The sequence below is a fragment of the Petaurus breviceps genome, unplaced genomic scaffold (assembly GCF_028583685.1).
Source record: "Petaurus breviceps papuanus isolate PSGF00001 unplaced genomic scaffold, PetGlider_PUasm1.0 490, whole genome shotgun sequence".
NCBI classification, from domain to species: Eukaryota; Metazoa; Chordata; class Mammalia; order Diprotodontia; family Petauridae; genus Petaurus; species Petaurus breviceps.
Genome location: NW_027186352.1, coordinates 11736795 through 11759971, shown reverse-complemented (window position 1 = coordinate 11759971; position 23177 = coordinate 11736795). Strand labels below are relative to the sequence as shown.

At 49.1% G+C, this 23177-nt stretch overlaps 1 protein-coding gene and 1 long non-coding RNA gene across 3 annotated transcripts; one reads left to right on the top strand and one right to left on the bottom strand.

Annotated features, from left to right (window-relative positions):
* Nucleotides 1-2814: 2814 nt before the first annotated feature.
* Nucleotides 2815-17919, bottom strand: OAT (ornithine aminotransferase). Its single transcript, XM_069101753.1, has 10 exons — nucleotides 17785-17919; nucleotides 15246-15471; nucleotides 14256-14480; nucleotides 14041-14136; nucleotides 11979-12106; nucleotides 11233-11355; nucleotides 6588-6716; nucleotides 5994-6107; nucleotides 4688-4832; nucleotides 2815-3683 (listed from the first exon to the last, which is right to left on the bottom strand). The coding sequence occupies exons 2-10, from the start codon at nucleotides 15442-15444 to the stop codon at nucleotides 3523-3525; spliced, it is 1320 nt and encodes a 439-aa protein (XP_068957854.1). The 5' UTR covers nucleotides 15445-15471; nucleotides 17785-17919; the 3' UTR covers nucleotides 2815-3522.
* A 118-nt stretch (nucleotides 17920-18037) lies between these two features.
* LOC138172062 (uncharacterized) lies at nucleotides 18038-22573 on the top strand. 2 transcript variants are annotated; one of them, XR_011171037.1, is made up of 4 exons: nucleotides 18038-18131; nucleotides 18714-19187; nucleotides 21694-21811; nucleotides 22076-22573. It is a non-coding gene; the product is annotated as an uncharacterized lncRNA (long non-coding RNA). The 2 variants fall into 2 exon arrangements; XR_011171036.1 differs by having other exon boundaries at nucleotides 18051-19187.
* Nucleotides 22574-23177: the final 604 nt, after the last annotated feature.

Genomic DNA, 23177 nt, shown 5'->3' with positions numbered 1-23177 from the left:
CAGAAAGCAGTGATGAATCGGGCATTACCAGGGCAGTGCCAGTGTGAAGGTCAAAGAAGGGACAGGTTGGGAGACCCCACAACTGACTGAATATGGGAGATGGGGAAAGAGTCCCGGTCACCCCAAGGTGGTGAGCTGGGGAGAACAGAAGGAAACGGGCAAATCTAGAGAAGACTAAGGCCCACATTGGACAAGTGGAGCTGAAGCCATCTGTGGGACATAGGGGAGGGGCCACCCAGCAGGCATCTGCCAATGTGAGCCTGGACTTCAGGAGAGATTTCAGTCAGCAAATGTCTAAGGGCCTGCTATGTGCCAGGCACCAGAGAAACAAAAAAAGCCCTCCAGGAGCTTCTAATCTAACACATAAAAAGCTGAAGTGCAGGGGAGGGGTGGAAGAGGGCGTAACGGGGGCATTATGAAGCTGAGTGAGAGACTGAGATGGCAGCGCTGGGCACTGGGCAGCCTCCTTAAATGGAAGATGCACAATGTCCGCTCTCCAACCTCTCCTATCAGAGGGAGGTGGGGAGGCTCCCTGGGGCACAGGGCACTGAGAAGCTAATCTCAGTGATGTCATTTTGCGGGATGAGCTTCTAGACATCATGTACCAGAGTAGTCAGTTGGGAAATGATTAGAGTTGGACTGGAGATTTGGGAGTCTTCTGCCTAGAGACAAGAATTGAACTCATGGGAACAAATGAGGAGATGAGATGGGGAAGCGTGATGACCCAGAGCGGGGCCTTGGGAGACACCTCAGTTAATGATCCAGAAAAGGAGACTGAGGAGACAGGTGGGATGACCAAATGGTCTCTGCCATAGAAGCCAGGGGAGAAAAAAAGCAATCCCAGAGAAAGGGCGACTGGCTAAGGGCATTCGAGAGACCTGTAACTTTCAGTAGCAGTTTCAGTAAAATGGTGCAGTTGTCAGATTGCAAGCCGTTGGGAGGTAAGAAGATGGAGGCAATGATTCCATAGACTCCAGGAAACCTGAAGATGGAATCATGGAAAGACGCCCAAGACAGTGGGCGGGGGAGGTGTTTTCTTTTGTTTTTTAAGGATGGGGGAGACCTCAGCATCCTTGTAGGAAGCCAGAATGGAATCAGTCACTAAGGAGAAAATGAAGATGAAAGGGGGTGGGGAAGGAAATAGGCCAAGACCCTAGAGAAGACAGGAGGAGATGGGATCAGGGCACAAGCTACCCGTTGGTCTTGACAAGAAGACCACCTGTTCCTCAGGGACGAGTACAGACCATGGGTGACAATGTCAGAGTCTGAGGGACTCCTGGCAGATGGCTTCCATCTTCTTAAGCAACAGGCAAGGTCCTCCTTTTTCAAGCTGGACAGGAGTCTTGCAGAGTAAGAATCCCAGAGCTGCTTAAAGTGGCCATGTCATCAGTCCTCCTCTGCCCATGGAGGAAAATGGCTCTGCAGCACCCACTTCTTAAAAGAACCTACCACATCCATATTGAATCAGTTAGTTGCAAACCCTTCCCCTCCACTAAAGCCCTGGGTTTTGAAGCTGGTGTGCTCCACCCCACAATCTGGAAGCCATAGGAAGACCAACCACCAGGTCCCCTGAACAGTCTGCTGGCAGTGACCTCCCCCAAAGGGCCAGTTGCCTCAAGCATGAACAAACTAACCCAGGCTAGCAGGGAAGCCTTTCTTTCTCGTCTCACAGTGGGGCAGGCAGCTTGCTTGCCTCCAGAAGAGGGCCTCTTCCTTTTATCAGCCCTTTTTACAGCTTTAATACTATGCCATTATTATGTAGAAACCCCTCCCCCCTCCCTCCTCAAACTTATTTATTTGGGTAAAGGACTCCATATTCTTTAAGAAGTTCACTAGGGCAAGTGGTGCCGTGTTGAGGGCCCTGGCTTTGGAAGTTGAGACCCAGGTTCAAATCCTAGAGCAGAGACTTCTGAGCTGGGACCCCAAGCAAGTCACTCAGTCCAAGCCCATCTGCTGATCTGTAAAATGGGGAGAGTAGCACCTGCCTCACAGGGTTGTTCAAGGAACAAATAATGTCACACATAAAGGTCTGGGGGATCTCTGCTTGAAACAGCTTAAATAGGTGATCATTTAAGCCCCAGAAAACTAGTCCCACTATTTAATGGGGGTTTTTCTTTTTCCCATTCCTGTTCCTCTCCCTCTTCTTGATTTAGGCCCAACTCCTCCCTCCCAGGGTCTCAAAGTACCTTCAAAAGTTACTGGTCCAGCCCAGGAAAAAGAGGTTGGGTAGGACAGAGGGGCAAAGAAATAAAGGGACTATGGGAAGGGAGCAGAGTAACTTCAAAGTCATTCAAATCAGTAAGCAATTATCAATGTGGCAGGCACTGTGGGCAGAAGAAGATGGTGAAATGATACCCACTTTCTGGGAGCTGACACTCTAAGCCCAATGAGTCTTATAACAAACCCTATGGGAAGTCTGACAGTCAAGGGTTCACTGCCGTGCTTGGAGTACCAACGTCCACCATGGGTGGGACAGGCTCACCAGCCAAATGAAGGGCCCTCTAGAACCACAGGCCATCTCTAGGCTCCAGGGCTAAATCCTGCCCTTGATGGGTGAAGTTTCTGCTACCCCAGGGGCTCAGGGCCAAAAGAAATGAAGGGACATGGCCCTAACAAACCAGGATCATCTGGACGTGCCCACTGTTTGTGCCACTGGCAGATGCCCAGCTCACTGGGCACAGGGCTCTCCACAGTCCAGCCCTTCCATCTGTCCCCCCAAGCTCCCCAGCTAAAGTCAACACTCCAGAAGGCCCAATAAATTTAGGGCAAATAGGACTAAGGTGGCAACGCCCTGGGGGAAAGTGAACAGACAGCTTCAATAAAGGCTTTATTTTAGGATAAACAAAATTTTGAAGCTTCAGAAGAGGGAACAGCTTTAGAATGGCAGATTATAGCAGGCCATTGCCAACACTGCTTTAAAGAGTCAAACAAAAATAAAGAGATGGGGATGCCGGGAAGCGATGCAAGGCTCAAGTCCCATCAGACCCAGGTGCGCGCACGCACACACACACACATCGGCATTCTCCACCCAGTTCCTACCATCAAATCCTGTTTAGCATCAGACAAACAGGTTTGTGACCAAACACCCCCCCAGGAGTGTGCTGCTGGACTTGCCTGATTCACTTGAAAGTCAGCAAATTTTCCACTTAATCCCCCTGGAGTAAAATGTTTCAAATACAAAAGTTTTTTTGTGCCTTTCTAAAAAGGCAAAATTATGAAAACGCACACATACATTCCATTACAGGCTCGGCGGCCAATACTTCCAGCAATTTAAAAGATGTCAACACGCAAATAGAAATCAGACATTTAGCTCAGAAAGAAGACAATAAAGTTAATCGGTTACAGTAAACAGCAAACTGCAGGTGACCAAATCTTTGCTCTATTCTAGATGAACATAAAAAGGGAAGTTCTTTAAGACACATGGGAGTGGATCATGCTTGCCCTGAGAGCAGAGGCTTTCAGCACATAAATGCACCACCTGCCTTGAGCCAACCCCTGGACACAATGGAAGATGAAAAGCTTTCAGAAAGACAAGATGGTCTTGTTGATAATTTCCACCGACTCTCGGATCTCATCTTCCTTGATCACGAGGGGCGGCGCCAGCCTGATTATGTCCCCGTGGGTGGGTTTGGCCAGAAGTCCATGGTCACGCAGTCGAAGACATACTTTCCAAGCATCACAATCTAAAGAGAAAACAAGGACACAAACATCACAAACATTGCTGTTATCAGTGAGAACTTGGGGCATCACCCATTTATGGTTCTTCAAGATCAAGATCTGACCTGGGAGCCTGCTCCGCCTCAAGGGCAAAGCCCAACCTGACCTAAAACATGGCCCGCAGCTGCCCCCTCAGATCCTGGGCATGAACAGGTAGAAACACACAAACAGGTGAGGGGATGGAGACAGAAGCCAGCCGGGATCAGCCAGAGCCAGGACCCTCCAACGGCACAGCAGCAAGCCGGGTTTGCCAGGATCAGGGGACTGAGGGACCCACCCCACTTTCTTTGGGGTAGAACATTTCTACCTCATGTTCTCACCTCACAGTAAGTACTAGCATTAAACATTCTCTCCTACATGGCTTAGATGTTTTATACTGCTGAAAACTTCTTTAAAAACTAGCAGAAAAGGGAGAGATGAAAGTTTTTCTGATTTTAAGAGTGCCATAAAAATAAGATGACAACAGCTTTAAGAAAACAAGCAGCAGCAGAATTCTTTCCTGAACATTATCCTGACTCTTGACAAAACTGACTACAAATTACTGGACACTGCCTCGTAAAGCCCCCGTCTCTCTCAAGGTCATGGAACAAAAACTAATGAAACAGGACAAGCCAACATACAATCAGAAATCCGAAACAAATGCTTCCTTCTTACTATATAGCTCATCAACCTTCAATGAGAAAACCATCTCAGGATCTTTATGTACATTTTTAAAATAAGAAAGAACACTCTTTGGGGTCAGTGGGTGGCTCGCTCAGTTATGTGCATTTCAAATACAGCTGAACTTAAGAAACAATCTGCTGAACAGTCACATAAATACAGCCCAAATTTTAGCTCTTCTGAAGAAAACCCAGGTCACCCATGTACAACCTCCGGTCCCAACCTGGGAGTACAACCTGGGAGTCCCAGCCCAGGAGCCAGTGTCCCACCCCAGGAGCCCGAATCCCAGCCCAGGATCCCGTGGATGTACCTTTTGTTTCTCTGATAACAATGGCATTTAACAGCCCTTTTCCTCTCACAGCAGTCACAATGTCAGAAGGCAGTTTCATCAGTTCCTTCCTCAATATGTTGCCCATCACGTCGGCATTTTTGGCCAGCTCCTCCTCTTCCAAAACCTTTAGAAAGCACCACCCCCCATAGAAATTAGAGGGCAGTCCCGTGGCAGAAGACCAGGAAGAAGGAGGGGCCAGTGAGCTGGGCAGAGGAAGGCCGGTGGGCCTGCCTGCCCCAATCCTGCCCCCTCACACACACAGGTCTGGCCACACCACCCTCTACAACTCCCTCCACCCAGCTCTTCTTCCGGGCACTCGGATCCCCCAGCAAACCACCTGGTGCTCCCAAGTCTGTGGCCTCACCCCTGCCTCCCCTGTCCCCCAGCATTGACAGCCCAAAGGCCCCAGTTCTTCCTGCAATCTCCCTCCCCCACGGCCATGCTCTGTGCACCTTCTCCCCCTCCCCCCCCCTTCCAGTTCCCTGGTGCAGTCAAGATGTATTACTTTGGATTAGCTATTTGTGGGGGCAGCTAAGGGGCGCCACAGTGCACAGAGAGACCTTCCTGAGTTCAAATCTGACCTGAGACACTTTCTAGCTGTGTGACCCTGAGCAAGTCACTTGACCCTCCTTGCCTCAGTTTCCTCAACTGTAAAATGAACTGGAGATGGAAATGGCAAACCACTCTAGTATCTTTGCCAAGAAAGCCCCAAAGAGGTCACCGAGTCAGACACAACTGGAATGAATGAACAACATATCTTCCCCTACTGAACTACAAGCAGATCTTATGTGCTTGTCTCCACTGACATGTATCCTGGGCCTTACTTACTGTTCACAGAACGAAAACCGACGTGATCACCCCCAATAGCCCTCTTCCATTGCCCACACCTTTTCAGCGCCTCTGGCTCTGTCTGGAGAGCTTCTCCCACCCACCTAAAGCGCCTGACATTTGGCAGGGCAGATGTGTGCTGCCTCTTAACAGCTAAGCCCCTCTTACAGACCTAAAGGGGAATCTAAAGAAATGTAATGGGCCTGACACAGACCCTAGAACCAAGCCCCAGAGCAGGGCTGAGGTCCTCCTCTCGGCCACACTCCTCTGTCTCATCACATCAAAATCTAAGGCTGTTGGCCTTTTCACATTTCTACCGCTGCTCTTTAAATTATTTCAGTTTCCTTAAAAATAATATTACTTGAAGATAGCAGTGGGAGCTCTAACTTTGGAAAACTCAACACATTTCTCAGGTGTGACAAGGGGGGAAAGCCACAGTGGCCAGAAGCACTCATACCTCCAGGGATGCCATGGCCACCCGGCAGGCCAGGGGATTGCCTCCATAAGTTGACCCGTGCTCCCCAGGCTTAATGGTCAGCATGATTTCATCATCACATAACACAGCCGATACCTAGAAGGAAAGAGGGTATTGTGAAAGGGTCTTCAGCCCCAGTGCTCCTTGAACATACAGGTCAAAGTGCTTGTGGACTGGACCAAACATGTAGAAACCACACCCCTGCACCCTGATAGGTTTTAGCCGATTCAGCAAATCTTCTGCATTTCAGAACATGCTAACTACCTTCCAAAGACATGAAAGTCCATGAAAGAACTGCCAGAAATCATCCCTTTCACTCTGAAACCCCCATCCACATGTCACTGTTTGACTGTCCTTTCCTCCAATCATAAACAGCAGAAACCAGCTCAGCTCCCATGAATTTTCCAAGCAAAATGTCTAAACTGATTAAATTTCACTGTAGACTCTGAAGGACACAACCACCTGCTGGTCCCGGAATGCATCTGCAGCAGACACTGGCTGAACCCAGTGCTCCATCACTGGTTAATCTGCTTGTACAATTTTAATACACAGGGACAGGGGGAGGAAGAAGCTTACAGGGTATAAGCCTCCAGAAAGGGCCTTTCCAAGGAGGATGATGTCAGGTCTGACATTTTCATGATCCACAGCCAGCCACCTCCCAGTCCTGGCTAATCCTGTCTGTATTTCATCAGCAATGAAGAGAACCTGAAGGGAAAACAAATCTTTGTTAGTTATGGGGCCTGAGGACTCAGAACCAGGCCCCGGTCATCAATATTCCACACATTTGGAATGAGGCCTCCCCAGGAGAGCCTCAGGTTGGCTGGGCTGGCCCTGAGCTCCCCAGTGCACTCAGCCACAGCCTGGCGGGGACAGCATTCAACAGGGCCTTACCAGACTACACCAGTGGGCCCAAATAGGGAAGACAGATGTAACAGGGGGACAAGTCTGGGGTTCAAAAAGCCAACTTCCAGAGTACAAAATTAGGAAGGAGACACAGACAGCAGGGTGACTGGAAAGGCCTGGGGGCTGAGGGATCAATCAGAAAGCTCAGAATGAGTCAACAGCTTTTTGGCCGTTAAACTGCATCAGACTCTTTGAGGCCAGGGCCTGGAGCAGGGGCACCTTTGTGTCCTCAGAGCCTGGAGCAGCAGGTACTTAGTGAGAGCTCTCTGACCTGACTTAGTCTTCTACTACAGCTATATGGTCATTCTCCAATTCATGGGCTCTCACCTTGCCCTTGGTCTATGCCCAGCAAGGGAACTACTGGGAGAAAGACTATGCACGATGCATTCCCTTTTCACAAATTCCAGAACAGCCAGACCCCCACAGTGCCCTCTCTCACCAAGGCGAACAGCAGCCTCAAAGCTGTCATGCTGCTCCTGCCTGTTACCTCTGACACTTTACAGGGCAGGAAGGTGAAACCCAAGACCTCCTGATCATCAGAAGCCGGCACTGTTCAGGCCCTCTGACTGCTGGCAGAGGGGCAGTGTCCCTTAACTACCAACTGTCCATAATCCCAAAGATCTCTGGATCCCAAGGAACCAGAGTCTGCCTTCTCCTGCAGCTTCACTGATTTGTCTGTACAAAAGCCTTCTAATCATCTACTTTATCTCAGGTGATAATGTCTGAGCCTTGTTTGGCTAAGAAGATCACTTAACTATGCAATGAAAGGGAAGTGAAAAGACAGAATTACTCAACAAACAGAGGTTAGAAATTATCAGCAAAGTCAAATTTATAAGAACACAAATCACTCCCTAACTGATAAAATATGGTCAAAGTCATAAGAAAACAAAACACTCTAAATCACTACTGCTTAGAGAAATGCAAATCAAAACAACTCTGTCTCACCCATCAGATTGGCTAAGATGACAAAACAGGAAAATGATGAATGCTGGAGAAGATTAGAATGCTGGGAAAATTAGGCCACTAATACACTGCTGGTGGAACCGTCAATTGATCTCCCATGCTAACAGGCAATGCGGAACTCTAGGCAAAAAGCCATCACACTATGCACACCCTTTGGCCCAGCACTGCTAGGTCTGCATCCCAAAGAGATCATAAAACAGGGGAAAGGACCTACAAAAACATTTAGAGCATCTCTTTTTGTGTGGCCAAGAACTGGAAATTGAGGGGACGCCCAGCCGTCGGGGAATGACTGAACGAGCTGTGGCATATGAATGGAATGGAACACTGCTGTTCCATAAGAAATGACGAGCAGGCAGGCAGACTTCAGAAAAACCTAGAAAGACTTATGTGAGCGGAGCAGAACAGGCAGTGCACTGTACACAGTAGCGGCCTCAGCTCTTTTCAGCCATACCACCATCCAAGACAATCCAAAAGACCTGGGACAGAAAACGGTAACCACATCCAGAAGGAACGCTGCAGTCTGAATGCAGATGGAGGCACACCATTTTCACTTTTTTGTTTGTTTTTTCTTTCTCCTGGTTTTTCCCTTGTTTTGATTTTTCTTTCACTACATGATGTGGAAATATGTTTAATGTGATTGTACATGTATGATCTTTATCAGATTGCTTGCTGTCTCAGGGAAAGAAGAGGGAGAAAAATTTGGAACTCAAGGTTTTACAAAAATGAATGTTGAAAACTATCCTTACATGTAACTGGGGGAAAAATACTATTAAGGGAAAAAACCCTCTAAAAAAGAAAGGAAGAAAGTTATTTTGCATTTGTTTATTCAAAAGAAAATGGAAATTATCAGCACAGTTAAAAGAGGCATTATTCTGACCTAACTGATCCATTAAAGATTCCCTCTTTTCTGTGGAACTTCTTTCCAGCTGTCCCAAAAGTTTTGCTGAATAACAAGATGTCCCGCCCCAGTTTTCCAAAAGATTTTCCCCCCCAAGCCTCCTAGATGCTCCTTAATTAGAGAATAGCTGAACAAGCTGTGGTCTAGGCCTGTAATAAAGGACTGGGAGAGAAGGGTTAGTGTGGTGGGAGTGGGATGGAGGGAAGCCCCACAGATGGCTATGGCAGAGAGGAAGATGCAACCCAGTTTTTCTCACCGCAGGAATGACTGATCACACCCTCCCCTTTAGGGTTCGGTCACAACCCCATTTGAGTCCTAAGATACATTTCTATAACTACCTTCTAATAGAAGTCTATGTATCATAGTCACAGGAAGGTTAGGGAAAGCCCCCAGACCCCAAAAAGCTGCCTCCTGGGGCACTCTGCCCCCCCACCCCATGTCCAGCTTGCTGTCAGACCCCTCCCCCACCTAGACACACACCATTACCTTGCACTCCTTTCATCTCCTAAACTAACTCTCCTTCCTTTGGACTGGTTGGTCACCCAGGTTGGGAAGGGACCAGTCACTTTGTCTTTCTAAAGCAATTCTCCCTTCCTCAGTCAGTAACAGCCAACATTATTCGAGAATGAGCCTTGTGCCCAGCTGGCATGCCTGGGACCCATTTGCCTACCATAGACTATCCAGTTCTAAAGTCACATCCTGATACAGGGAGGCCCGCTACAAGAACACAGACCATGAGAACCACCCCAAACGCCTTTAGTGCTAAGGATCCAATGGATTAAATGTCACACAGAATCTAGACAAGACCTCAGAGGCCATCAAGTCCAGAAAGCCACAGTAAACCCTCTTTTCCATGGGAATAACCACTACATACAAATTTGCAACAAAACCAGAAATGTGGGGATTTAGCCCCAGCCCATCAGTACCAGCTCTATCACCTTGGTCAAGTCAATGACTTCCAGTGTCTCTCTCTCCCCAACTGTAAAATGGGGCTAAGATATCTGCTTTTCCTACCCCACAGGACAGAGGCTCAAACCAGAAAACAAATCCACATTTAGGAGCTAGCTCCTGGGCTGGGCTCTGGGGACACACAATAGAATCATCCTTGTCCCTAAAGGAGCTCACCCAACAAACACCTAGGCACGCATAAACTAAATGCAGTAATGATGTATAAAGTTGTTTGGGGCCTGGGGAGATGCTGAATGTCCCTGGGCTGAGACAGGTGTGAGAGAATGCACTGTGAGCACTGAGGAAGTCCAGGGGATGGATGTCATTAAAAAAGATAAAAAGGGAGCCCAGACTGCAGGAGGAGGGGTCACAGCCTGAATACAGTCCAGAGAAAGCTGTATTCATGTGCAGCCCCTAACTCGTCCTGGCTGTGAGGCCTTGGGCAAGTGAGTGAATGCTCCAGCTGTACTCTCAGACTCCAAGGGGCAGAATGGTCCACTATCTGGGGCATGGAAGCAGTTTCCTCACCCTCAATTCCAATGAAACCAAAGGGCAGATAAAGATGTTGGAAGTGTTCTACTCTAGCAAACACTTCTCCCCTCCTGATTCTTCTGATGCTTCCTTTTGCCCTCTCTCCTTGTTCACTCTCCTGTTCTTCAGGCCAAGAGCCCCAGCTCCTTTGGCCATCCTCATCTGCCAGACCTGCGCCCTCCTGGGGGTGCTCACCAGCACTGTCAACGAAATTCCTAAACCGTGACCCCCCCCCACTGTGGGCCTGACAGGGCCAAAGGTTGAGCTGGCCCTCCCTTCTCCAGAATCCACATCTCTCCTCTTGTGGGCTGCCCTGGCTGCCAGGGCAAGGGGCCCTCCCCTGGGGCTGATCAGCCCCCACAATGTTTTCAGACTCTTGTCCAGACATGTGCCAGGTCCATCCTTCACCACCTCCACCCCCACCCCAACTTGTACTAAATCTGTAAAAGGTTAAACTGTTTTACCTTAAGGCAATCACAAGACAAAGCTACCTGCTAACCTGGGGGCCTTCATAACCACAGAATTAACTTGCTGGGTAGTGGGTTGGGGGAGGGGTTTGTTCCATTCTTTACATCTCAAAAAGTCTGTGGGTTCACAGGGTTTCTAGGATAAATCATTTCTCCTTCTGAGGAAAGGCTAATCAGTGAGAACAGGCTCAATATGGAAGTCAAGGAAACAGCAAAATGACCCCCCACTAGAGCCAATGTTCTCTGTGTCTCAGTCTCACAACAGGCATGTCCTCCCAACACTGTCATCTATGACTGGGCCTACAGTCAGCTCCGGGGCACAAGCAGCCCTGAAGAATCAAGGAAGCAGAAAGGGATGCCTTCAGACTCTCCAGAAGAGCCATCTTCCTAAGGACTCTCTAGAACGAACCAACCCTCCCCCCCCCACCAAGTGGAGAAGTGGCCTGACCTATGGGCCCTGAGCTTGGCCCCAGCAGAGGAGGACTTCTGGTCCTCAGTCAGCATTTCTCACCTGGAACTTGGTGCAGAGCTCTCTCACTCCAGAGAGATAGCCTGGATCAGGGACAACGACACCAGCTTCCCCCTGAATGGGTTCCACCATGAAAGCGGCCACATTGGGATCCTGGAGGGCACGCTAGCCGGAGGAAGGGAGAGAAAGGAGGAAGTCTCATTACACGGGTCATTCTCTCTACTGAACCCTTACACAAACGGCACCAGGTCTATCTTCCTGAGAAACTGGTGGTAAATCCTCCACTCTCTCTCATTTCCCAAAGGACTTCAGAGAAACTCCTCTTCCTCTCTGATACTGGGTCAGACGGGTCCCTAATGCTCTGAGTTTCCATGTACACCAGAAAACTTGGTTGTGAAGGAATGTCATAAAGTCAATCTTTCTGTCCTACAAATGGACGATGATTCATCTGCCAGTCCCAGTGGGACCTTCACAGGCCCTGCAGGCCTGGAATTAGATTCTGTGGTACAGGTGTCTTCCGTGATTCCCATCTAAAGCTCCTGACCCCACAGTCACCAGCGGCCTGTCTGTTCCTGACAAACTCCTACGAGCAGCTTGGTAAAGGTAAGTGAAGAAGAGCCTTGTTGTGCTGCTCTCTGCAGGATTCAAAGCCCAAACTCTGGCCTCACAACTCCCTGACCCATAGCTTAGAGGTTCACCTGAGGAGCTGGCCTTACCCAACCAGCCCTGTCTCTCCCCTAAAATGACCTGAGCACTTCAGACTCCAAACGCCTGGCACCCAGAAGTACCTCAAGGGCAGGTAGGTCATTGTATGGGATAATCTCAAAGCCAGGCATAAATGGCCCAAAGCCTTCATAACTGGAGGGGTCCGTTGAACTAGAGACAGCAGATAATGTTCGGCCCCAGAAGTTTCCAGCTGCAAAGAAAAAAAGCAGAATTGATTATCGAAACCAAATCCAACCATTTAACATGATAACCCCCCCCCAATAAGATCCTAAAAAATTCAAGTAAAAAATCCAAAGATTCCAATGAATCTAGTAGCAAAAGACAATTCGATTCTGAATGTAATTCAGAGAACATATCCCACCAAATGGACATTGTTCAAGGCATAGTTTTCTTATTTCTTCAAATGATTACAATCTGCCACAAGCTTACTGAATGTCTGACAGCACGGAATACATTATGCGAGATAACACCTCCTCTTTGCCCAGGCCCAGTAAAGGTCTCTGGACATTCCCAGACAAGCCCAGCATGGACAACACAATGTTTGACGTGGGGAGGATGATCAGGGGAGGATGATCAGGACAGCAGCCACTCTTCATAAGGCGGTTCATCTACTCAATCCAGCCGGCTCTTTGAGAAGGAATCAGCTCACATTTCTACCTTCTGTCTAAAAGATCCCATCATCCTTTCTGCTGCCACATCTCTTTTAAGCAGCAAAGCTCACCAGAGACACTGACTCATCTCCAAAACGTCTAATGAGCCCAAATGAACTATGTCCATGGCTCTTTTGCTCTGCCTATCCACTTCAACATCATTTTCTCAAATCTCTCAAGATCCCATTTCTCAGACCTATGAAAAACCACAATGTTCCCTCAAATTGAAAATCTTAATTTTTGTCTTTATTCCAAAAACCTACTTTAAAAATAACTTCTGGCTGGATCTGAGAAGACTAGCACTTACTAGACCACAAATTGCCCTCTCAGGCCGTGCTTTCACTGCCCTTCATTCCACAGCAAGGCTCCTACTGAGCAAAGGCCAACAGCCAGAAACTGGCCTCTTCTGCCTCTGTGCCCACTGACTCACCAGTTTCTTCCAAAACTTAGGTGAAAACAGTTTTTCACTTTTTGCTAATACTGAAAAGACTGGATACAGTCTATAGGAATAAAAAGCCAACTTTTTTTTAAACAAAAGATCATTATAATTATGTTAAGTTAAAAAAAGTTCTTAAAAATTCTGTTAAAGAGAATTTTTCTTTATTGATCCCAGTAATGACTTGGAGTGGGACATCAGTCCCATTCTGAACTTTATAAAGACTAAGAGTCTACAAATCCTAAACTAACCACAACCGAATTCAGATTTACCATCAGAATCGATTTTGACTTCACAGTGAAAGCTTGAAAAACCAAACACCTAATATTTGAACACTGATAAATAGTTGATAAATAATCTCAAAAGTCAAACTAAGTAATTAATTGCTGGCCCTTCCAAACAGGAAATTGTCAATGGCATCTAGTAATTGCCACCAAAACAGACAAGGAGATTCAGCCCTAGGAAGACTCTGGGCCTCTCAACAACCTTGACAAAAACATGGGAAACTCCCAACTAAAGGGTTCTAAGACACAGTTTATTCTGAAGATAACAGGACAGACTTTGACTGAGTTGGTCACTCTAAGCTCAATGCTACACTGACCCACAAGGCCTCACCTACTCACCCACTGGCTTCTTGCTGCTACTGGAAAAGCCAGGGGCATTCAATGCCTAGTTTTAGAGAATTGACAAGATTATACAACAACTTAGCTAATTATTGATTTCTTTCAAAGTTATGACTCTAATAAAAATTAGAATCAGGTTCTAATAAAAATTTTTAGTCATAATAAAAATTATTCAGTCACCCATTTCAGGCAGAGAACTTAGGAAATTTTCTCTCTTGAAGTGAAATGGCTTACAAAGTATATTTGGGAATCTCTATTTTATGGTTGTAAATGAGATACTCAGACAGCATCTGGATAGGCCCACAATTAATTGGTAGCACAAATTCACCAAATTACATCAGGTATAAGGAAGATACTTTAGATTTTTGGAAATCACTGTACCCAACCACAGTAATAAAGACTGAGCTTTACATACCTGCAAAAATAATCTTTGCCTTGTACTTCTGAATGCCTTTCACGTTGTACGCCCATTTCCTAGCTAATTTGCAGGCAGTTTCTCCAGCTTCCACTCCTTGCCATAGATTAAAACCAAAAAAAAGGTTTTCGTTAAGTTCGTTCACACAACTTTCTCATCATAAAACACCGCCACCTCTCCTTGGGCATCCAACAGAGCAAATCTCTCCCCTTTACCTGTATTCATCGGCAGAACTTTGTTGTAGTTGAACAACTTCGTGATATACTCCTCATATTCACCAAGCACATTGTTGTAGAAAGCTCTAGAAGTTAAGGCTAACTTATCAGCTTGACTTTTAAGGGCATCCACAATCTTGGGGTGGCAATGGCCTTGGTTCACAGCACTGTAGGCACTCAGGAAGTCAAAATATTTTCTGCCTTCCACATCCCACACATAAATGCCTAGAATAGGAAGATTATTTCATAAGGTTACCGGAAAGTGTAGAACCCCCAATCATGGCACCAGGCCTGTTCATCACAGGAGGCACCAAGTTCGGTTTTAGCTAGACTGGAGCCAAAAACCTGTGAGACAGTTTTCTATCAAACAAACACACAGATCAACAAGGAGGAAATAAAAGCAGGTGGCTGGCTGACGAAGGACATCACCTTCTGATCTGGCCTTAATAAGATGACAAAACACCAAGCTTCTGGACACAGCAGCAGTTACTGGCACACCCACTGGTATGGCGACACATGACAGACACATTCTGGAGAAGATGCTGGCATCTTGATCTTATAAATGGACTGAGGCTGTGTCATAATCCTGGACACCAGAAGGATGCTGGCTGGGGGGCAGGGCCCACAAGGCTTCAGGGAAATGGGAGATGCCAGAGCCAGAGGAAGCTCGAACCTGAACCCAAGAAGGAGCAAGCTGGGGCAATGGGACAAATACAAAAGGGCACTGCCAAGTGCTCCCTAGCAAGGTCCGCATCACAGGAGCTCCTGGCCACAATCCTACTTTGATTAGGCAGAAGGGTGACCTGGATTAGGGTGAACAAAGCCCAGCTTTTCACCTGCAGCCAAAAGTCCTGAGATGGAACCTTCTGTGGTTAGGATGATGTGACCAAGGTTCCACTACCATCAGCCAGACCACCAGCATCAGCTCCTGGAATTCTCCCTCAGGAGCTGTCCCACCCAAAGGGAGGCCACAGTGTATCTGAAACATACCTTTTCCTCTTTCCAGGGCTACAGGTAAAGGATGGTAGTTGTGGGCACCATACTTAGCTTCTCGTTCATAGATCTGCTCCGAGGACGGAGGGCCCTGGATGGTTCTTTTGGTTGCGACTGATGCAGCAGAAGTCACTGAAGAGTGAACACCCCGACGGAGCAGAGCCAGGGTTTGCAAGTTTGCGAGTTTGGAAAACATTTTCTACTTTGGGAGAATCAGAACTTCCTATGGAGAAAAGAAGACCTTAATGGCCACTGGGCCTACCGCCATACACCTAGGAATCCATTATGGAACTCTAACCACTGCTGTGTGATGTTAGTACAATTGCAACTTCAGTCCCCCAAGCAAAATCCTGCTCGGAGGAGGAGGAGGAGGAGGAGGAGGAGGAGGAGGAGGGAGAGGGGAAGGAGACCCTTGGAAGGAGGTGAAAACCCTCCAGAACTTTAAGTGACAAAGAAGGAATCTGCTCTATGAAAACCTACATTTCACCAAACACAGAGAAAGGCCTACACAATAATTACATTGGAAAAGCTCTTTGAAGTTTGTACTAAATGCAAGAACAATGATGACACTTTCACAAAGAGCTTGCTGATATTCCAAGTTAAGCCAGGTACAATGCCTCCTGCACCAACCCCATTCATTAAGATGAACTATTATCTAACCAGTGTCCTAAGTCAAGGTTATCATACTATTAAATGTTATTTACAACAGGCATGCAAAGTGGGCACTCACAAGCCAAAGACTCATTTATAGCTGGCTCATAAAGGGGGAGGGGGAATAAGCATTTATCCCACATGTACTGTGTGCCAGGCACTGGGCTAAGCACATATGATAAGTGAAGAAGAGTGGCTCACGTGTGGCCCCTGTACACACACACACACTCTCACACTCCCACACACACACACACAAACATACTCACTCACTCACACACAAACTCTCTCTCTAACAGATGTGCACCTGTCCCCTCCAGCACTCCTGAAAGCCCTTCCTACTTTTTTATGTGCCCCTCTGGGGCCCCTCACATACAACCCGGTGCCTCTAGGCCCCGTGGCTGTCTGGCCCCAGGCCTGACTTGAACCCTCTCACCTGGCTGTCCTCACAATTGCCTCCCCGGGAGACCACTGTCCATTTTTATTTGCATGCCCTACAGAGAATGGGAGCTGCCTTTCTTTGAACACGTTAGGGCACTGAATCAGTTCTTAATAAATACACAATGAATGAATGAGGAGAATAATTCCCTACTTTGTTCCTTACTGTCTTTCTGGATCTCAGTTTCCTTCTCTATTAAAATAAGGGAGGAGAACCAGAACCTCTGGCTGTAAGGAGCCTCTTGGATCCTGTCATCCTGTCCCCCCCCCTCCCCGGGGCTGCTGGGTACAGGACTGCTAAAGTCAGATGCCAGTGGGAGCCAGCAGCCCTTCAATTCACTTAAGAGGCTTACCTACAGTTCCGCCAACATTATTTATACCATTGGACTAAATGCATTAGGGCAGGAACAGAAACCATCCTTGGGTGCTGGCTACAATTCCCACCCCCAATACGGGGCCTCCTAGGGCCAGTGATGTCCCCTGACACCCAAATCTTTCTTACAAATACAAAAGGAAGTAGGAAAATAAAATCTCAGGCTAACTTTTTTAGACTCTGCATAAAAGGCTGAATCACACATACAGACTTAGTGAAAAGGGCTCTGTAATTCCATTCAGTACTCCGCCTGAGGGGCCAGAAATCACTAAGCAATCTTGGTGCCGCGGATGCCGGCCCCCTTCCCACACTAGCCAGGCTCTGAACTCCCCCCAACCACAGATGAGGGGTCTCCCCGAGCTTGGCGCCCTTTGTGAAGCCCGTGGGCTCCACTGAGCCGGGAGACTGACACGAACACACCAAATTCCAGGTCCTCCGATCATCCTGAAGCCGGAGCCAGCACCCCCCAACGCCCCGTGAAGGCCGGATTTGGGGGCTCTGTCTCCGGGTGCAGACCCCCGGCGCTCCTCCGTAAGGGGCCAGGGGACCCAGCTCCCCGAGAATCACGGAGGCGCCTGAGGGCTGGGAGCACGCAGCCTTCTAGGTCCTTGGGGGCGCATTCTGGACTGAGAACTTTCTCTTACGGGGGGGGGTTCGTTCTTCGAGGCTCGGGGGGCCGAACTTGAGGACCTGGGGGGGCTGGGGCCTCGAGGCCGCAGGCTGCCGCTCCCGGTTTAGCCAGAAACAGGGATTGCTGGTTTTTTGGTCACGGGCGCGCGGGGGGCCGCGGGGCCGGGGCCGGTGAAACCGAGGCAGGTTCCCAGGACCGGCCGCACCCCCCGGGGGCTCTGCCCGCGCGGGCCCAGCGCCCCGCCCCCTCCCCCCTCTCTCGGTCTCTCCGAGCGGCCCAAGCGCGGCCCGCAGCCCCGGGCCTGGGTTCCAGTCCTCCCCGGCCCGGCCGGAGTCCCGGGGCGAGGCCTAGGGGCGGAGGCCCCGCGGAAGGACGGCGCTGCTCCCAGACCGGGGCCCGCCCTCCCGAACCCGCGGGCCGCAGCCTCGGCTTGGGCCGGCCCTTACCTGACAGCGGCTCGCTACGGGCGGAGGGGGAGGCGGAGGCGACACGCGGCACCGGGGGCGACGACGACAGAGCGGCCGCAGCGACGTCACGGCCGCCCTATAGCGCCGGCCCGGCCCCGGCCCGGCCCCGCCCCTCGGAGCACGCCCTCGACGCCCATTGGTGGCCGCCCTGGATCACGGCCAATCGTGGGTCGGGGCCCCGCCCCCGCCCCGCCCCGTCGGGAGCCGCAGCCGTGCCAGCATCCTCTGGGTCCTAGCGTCCCGCAGCTCCCGGACTCTCCCTGCACCGAGGTGCAGCGTGGCGTTCTGGGAGGTGTTAGCTCTTAGGCCGGGAAACCTGAGCTCAGGTGCTACCGCCTCTGGTACTTGCCTTCCCTGGACCCCCACCCCACCTTGGCCTTTGAGGGTGCAGCTTCCCTGCGATCTATAATGGGGGAGAGAAGAGAGGGAAAGAGGAAGCGGGGCAGGCTTCCCGGAGGAGGGGGCACCTAACGGTAGAGTCTGAGGGAAGCGGCTTGGCCCAGAGGAAGAGCGAGGGAGCCACTGCCTGGGTCCGGGCCTCAGTTTACTCCCCAGGAGAAGGCGGGTCCCGGCCGGCTCCAGCCTCCCCCTCTGTTGTTTGCACGTTATCTCCCCCAGCCTCAGACCGCGAGCCCCCTCCTCTAGGGCGAGACACGAATGTGGCCCCTTGGAGTCCCCAGCGCTTGGCACGGAGGGCATCCGGCACACAGCAGGGGCCTAATAATGCTTCTTGGGCACCCCCCGCCCCCCCTCTGTGTTAGGGAGAGGGGAGGAGGGAAGGAAGGAAAGGAACATGCATTGAGCGTCCACTGTGCGCCAAACGCGATCGCTGTTTTACAGTTGGGGAAACTGAGGCAGGCAGCGGGAAGTGACCACACAGATACTTACCCTCTCCAGTTGTATTTCAGGCCAGATGTTCCTACTCCGAGGCCGCGCGGGACCTACGGCGCTCCGAAGCAGGGAAAGGGGGTGTCTTGGTCCCTTAATGACCCTCACGTTTTAAGGGAAGGTCAGTAGGATTATTTCCGACAGTTGGAAGGGACCTTGGACTCATGTCGTCCTCCACCTTCCCTCCCTCGTTTTATAGATGAGGAAACGCGGCTGAGAGAGGGGAAGACAGGACGCAAAGAGTCAGGCCCCCCCCCCGGGGGGCTGCTCGGCCTCTGTCCCTCCTGCACTTAGCCCCTCGTTTGGCCTAACAGTTTTGCACCCACAGGATGCCCTGGATCCCTGTTCCACTCCTCCTGGAGAATTTCCCAAAGGGGCAAGTATTCCATCAGTCAGTCAATCAACTCTGTTCTGAGACCCAGGTGCAAAAAGAGGCAAAAGGCAAAAAAAAAGTCCCTGCCCCCCAAGGAATCTCAAGGAGTTTCTAATTTAAGGTAGGCTTACAATTGGAGCCCTGGGGAGGGGGGGGTGGGAGGGGGGGGTTAGGTGGTACACTGAATACAGCACTGGCCCTGAAGTCAGGAGTACCTGCCTTCAAATCTGGCCTTAACTCCAACTGCCCTCCAAAAAGAAAAAAAAAATTAATAATAATTAGAGGCCTCTCCTCAGGTGATGGTTACCCCATGGCCTTTCAGCCCATGAACCTTGGAAATGACATAGTCTTCCCCAAACCCATCGCAGGCCTTACACACAGAAGGTGCATAATAAATGCTGGTAGGATTGGATCATGGAATTTAGAGACAGAAAATAGATATAGAGATCCTCTATCAATAAGCAAGCAACCTCTAGTCCATTGTCCTAATTTCACAGCTGGAGAAAAGTGCCCAAGGTAATGAATCCAGATCCTCTGCTTCTAAGCCCTTTCCCTCCCCAGAGGCTGACCACTACTCTAGAAGGTAGCTAGGGGTAAATTCCCAGCTTATGAGCCCCACTGGTGTGGCCACTCCAGTACCTTTAATTCTATAAAGGGAATGGTACTCATCACTCTTTCACAGGGCAATGGAGACCTTCAAATCACTGTAGAAAAGGAAGGCATAATGCCAGCCCTGACCCTCACTGTGACCTATGTGACCTCAGACTAATCACTTAATCCATCTAGCTCACAGTTCCCTCCTCTGTAAGATAAGAGAGTTGGACTCAGTGGTCTGGAAGGTCTCTCTCAGCCCCTCGGGCAATCCTGTGATTATTCTGTGACTTCATTCCTGATTACCCAAGGCAAACAGAGGGGAGGAGGGAGCTTATAGTGTGCACCTAAACTGATGTTACAATCCCCTCTCTGCACCGCCCTTTGGGTGGCCATTGGCCAACCTAGGAGCAGAACCAAAGGTGGGGGTCTCACAGCCTCCTTCAAAGTTCTTTGAGAAGAATAATTCTGGTCATCCCAATATGCACTGGCATCCTTCCAACCCAGCAAAAGGAAAGACTGCATGCCTTCATACTCTGTGGGGTCAAAAATCACGAGAAGATAGAATTTTACTGATGAGTAGTAGCTGGGCTTCCTGTCTAAACACAACATGTCAGATATTATCCAGATTCAGGAAAGTGTTAAAAGACTAGTCTAGGAACCAAAGGCAAGGACTCACAAAAGAATTTCTGTGAGCCTCAGTTTCCCCATCTGCAAAATGTGAGGATTTTGTATTAGGTGGTAACAGGTTCCCCCCAGTTTCCACTTTGTTATACATTCTCAAGGTCCTTTCAGCTCTAACCATCTCTGATTCTATTCTCCCCCCTTCCATCCCCAACACAATCCTTTTTTAAAATTTGGACCTCAGTTCAAGGCTAATTGAGGTAAGCCAAATGCTCAGTTTCCAGTGTGAATCAAGTGCTGGGGGCGGGGGAACGGGGGAAGAATCCTTTTGTTATTGTAATATTAGTATCATAATTATCAGCCCTGAGTATTTTGTTTGAAAGGCACCTTGTTAATGAAGTCCAATTACCTCATTTTATTGATGGGGGTATAGAGATGTTGTCAGAGATTTGGTGAGACTGGAGACATTTTTCCTAGAGTTTTCCAAATTAGGGCTTCTGACCTTGAGAGAATTTCTTTCCACTCAGAAGCTTTTTGACCAAGACAGAGAAAGAGGGAGGACTAGGCAGTTCCTCAGTGGGACCTCCTGGCATAAGAGAGATGTCTCAGCTTGAAGGACAAAGGGGAGAAAAACAGAACTGGATGGTGCTGGGATTTGTCCCTCCTGGAGCCAGCAGCTTCACAAGTTGCTGAGATGCTGAGAATTCACTCCAAAGCAGCCTTCTGTCCCCTGCTCTCCTGGAATGCTCCATTCACTGACCCATCCCATCACTTCTGTCTGCATTCTTCTCCAACTGGTGGGAGGGGAGGGAAGGAGAGGTTCTCATGTGATGATCCCCACCCTTCACCCCCACAGTCATCCCTGCCCACAACCAGAAGCCCACTCCTCCAAATGTTTGGGTGCCTGTGCTAATCGTGTCCAGCACAGTGGACAGTGCATTAGACTTGGAGGCATGAGGCCATGGGTTCAGATGTGACCTCAGCCACAACCTGTATTAACCGAGGTAGCCCAGTGGGTAGAGCATTGGGCCTGGAGTCAGGAAGACCTGAATCTTTATTTCACACTCCAGGCAGCAGAGAAGAGCTGTCTGGACACCAGGATATGTATGAGCCAGCCAAGAAAGGCTGCACCAGCCAGGAAGCAGGCATGTCTGGACACTAACTGAATGGGCAGCCAAGATCCTGGAGCATTGGGTGTTTTTAATATCAAAACAAGTTGAAACGCCTTCAGGCTCACAATAAGAGCCCTTTAACTCCGACAAGGCATTTTTTTTTTTCCCACAGCAGTGAGGAACTACTGAGAAGGAACTTTGGAGCCTTATCTTTTCTGGGTTATCAGGTCCTAGCTAGACAGACAGGGGAGGGGGCCGAATTTTATGGCTTCTGGGCCAACAGTCATTTTTTTTTTTTAGCCTCACTCAGCCTTGGCAGTAAGACCTTGACCCCCCAACTTCGGGCTTTCAATGGCACCAAAGCAGTCCTTGAATGCATGACATGGGTGAAGGCTGGAAACCCAAGGAAGGGCCAAAGGTCAGTCAGCTTTCCATGTCGGTCTGCTCAAAGGCTTCCATGAATGACAAATGATGGCTGAGTCTTAGCCTCTAAAGCAAAGTGACACTGCTTTCTTCTCTTCTCTCCTCTTCTCTCTTCTCTTCGCTTCTTTTTCTTCTTCTCTCCCCCTTCTCCCTCCTTCTCTCCCTCCCTCCCTCTTTTCCTCCCCCTCTCTCTCCCTGTCCCTGTTCCTCTCTCTCTCTCTCTCTCTCCTTCTCTCTCCTTTTCTCCCTTTCTTCCCAGGACAAACACTCAAATACTCTATTGATGAGTGGAAAACTCCAGGAAGGCTCAGAATTTTATTTACCAACAAAGTTTTCCAAAGTCTGAGGAGGAGGGGGCTGTGTCAGGGGCCGGAGGATAGTTGATACTTTTGTACCTCACTTAAAGTGAGCACTTAATAATATTGCAAAATAATCACTGTGAAACGCTCAGCTGCTCTCACAAGACAAAGACCCAGGACAGTTCCAAAGGCCCCGTGATGGAAGCTGCCTTTCCACCTGCAGAGACAGAACTGAGAAATGCCAAGTGTAAACACAAGCAGCTTTGCTTTTTCTACTTGATTTTCCTTGCCTTTCCCCCCTTCTTTTTTTCCTTTCAGAACATGGCTAATATGTTTGCATGACTTCCTATGTCTAATGGTTGTCATATTTCTTGCCTTCTCAGCCAGTGGGAAGAAGGGTAGAAAGAGGGAAAGAATTTGTGACTGAAAATAAAAATTGTAAATGAATTGTGCACACCACTATCCTCTCCTCAGACTCAGTTATGCAGGTGTGGGTTATCCAGGACCTTTCCTTCCACCTTCTACCTTCCTTCTTGTTGCCTAATGGGGCTGTTTAGTAGTAGATTTCCCTAAGTTTCCATAGGTTAGAAACAGGAGCTAAAACTTAATTTCAACTAATTAGGGAATTATCATTTTAGGTTAGGAAAAAAAGAGAGAATGAAACTAGTAGCTAAAACTAGACTTAGGAATTTCCTTGGGTTTCAGTGATCCCAACTACCTATGTCCTCTCAAGCCTGTTAACAGTTGTAACACTGAAGAAATTCCATGTGTCCTCTTTTACAGAATTCCTGAAGAGGGAGTGTAGGGAGGGTCTGGAGGGAGGAGCCCCAGGCCAAAGGCAATCGCACCGCCTTCTTTTCCAGTGCCCACAATTCTTAATCAGAGGCTGCCCAAGCAGAACCCACAGTCCCTCCATTCTCTGTCCCTATCCTGCTCCTCCTGGCCCCTCCCATGTCCTACTGCTTGTCCTTAAGAGGTTTCCTAGCTCTCTCCTTGAAACCTGAGTGGCTTGAGAGATGGATGTAGGTCATTGATGTGGCTGATTGATTGTCCACCTAAGCA

Bases quoted from the DNA above. Each gene is read 5' to 3' on its own strand.
- OAT (XM_069101753.1), bottom strand. From the start codon at position 15,444: ATGTTTTCCAAACTCGCAAACTTGCAAACCCTGGCTCTGCTCCGTCGG. The intron at 6,717-11,232 runs GTGAGAAATGCT...TTTTCCCTTCAG, and splicing joins AGCTCTGCACCAAGTTCCAG to GTTCTCTTCATTGCTGATGA. The intron at 3,684-4,687 runs GTACATCCACGG...TTTTCTCTTTAG, and splicing joins TGTTATCAGAGAAACAAAAG to ATTGTGATGCTTGGAAAGTA.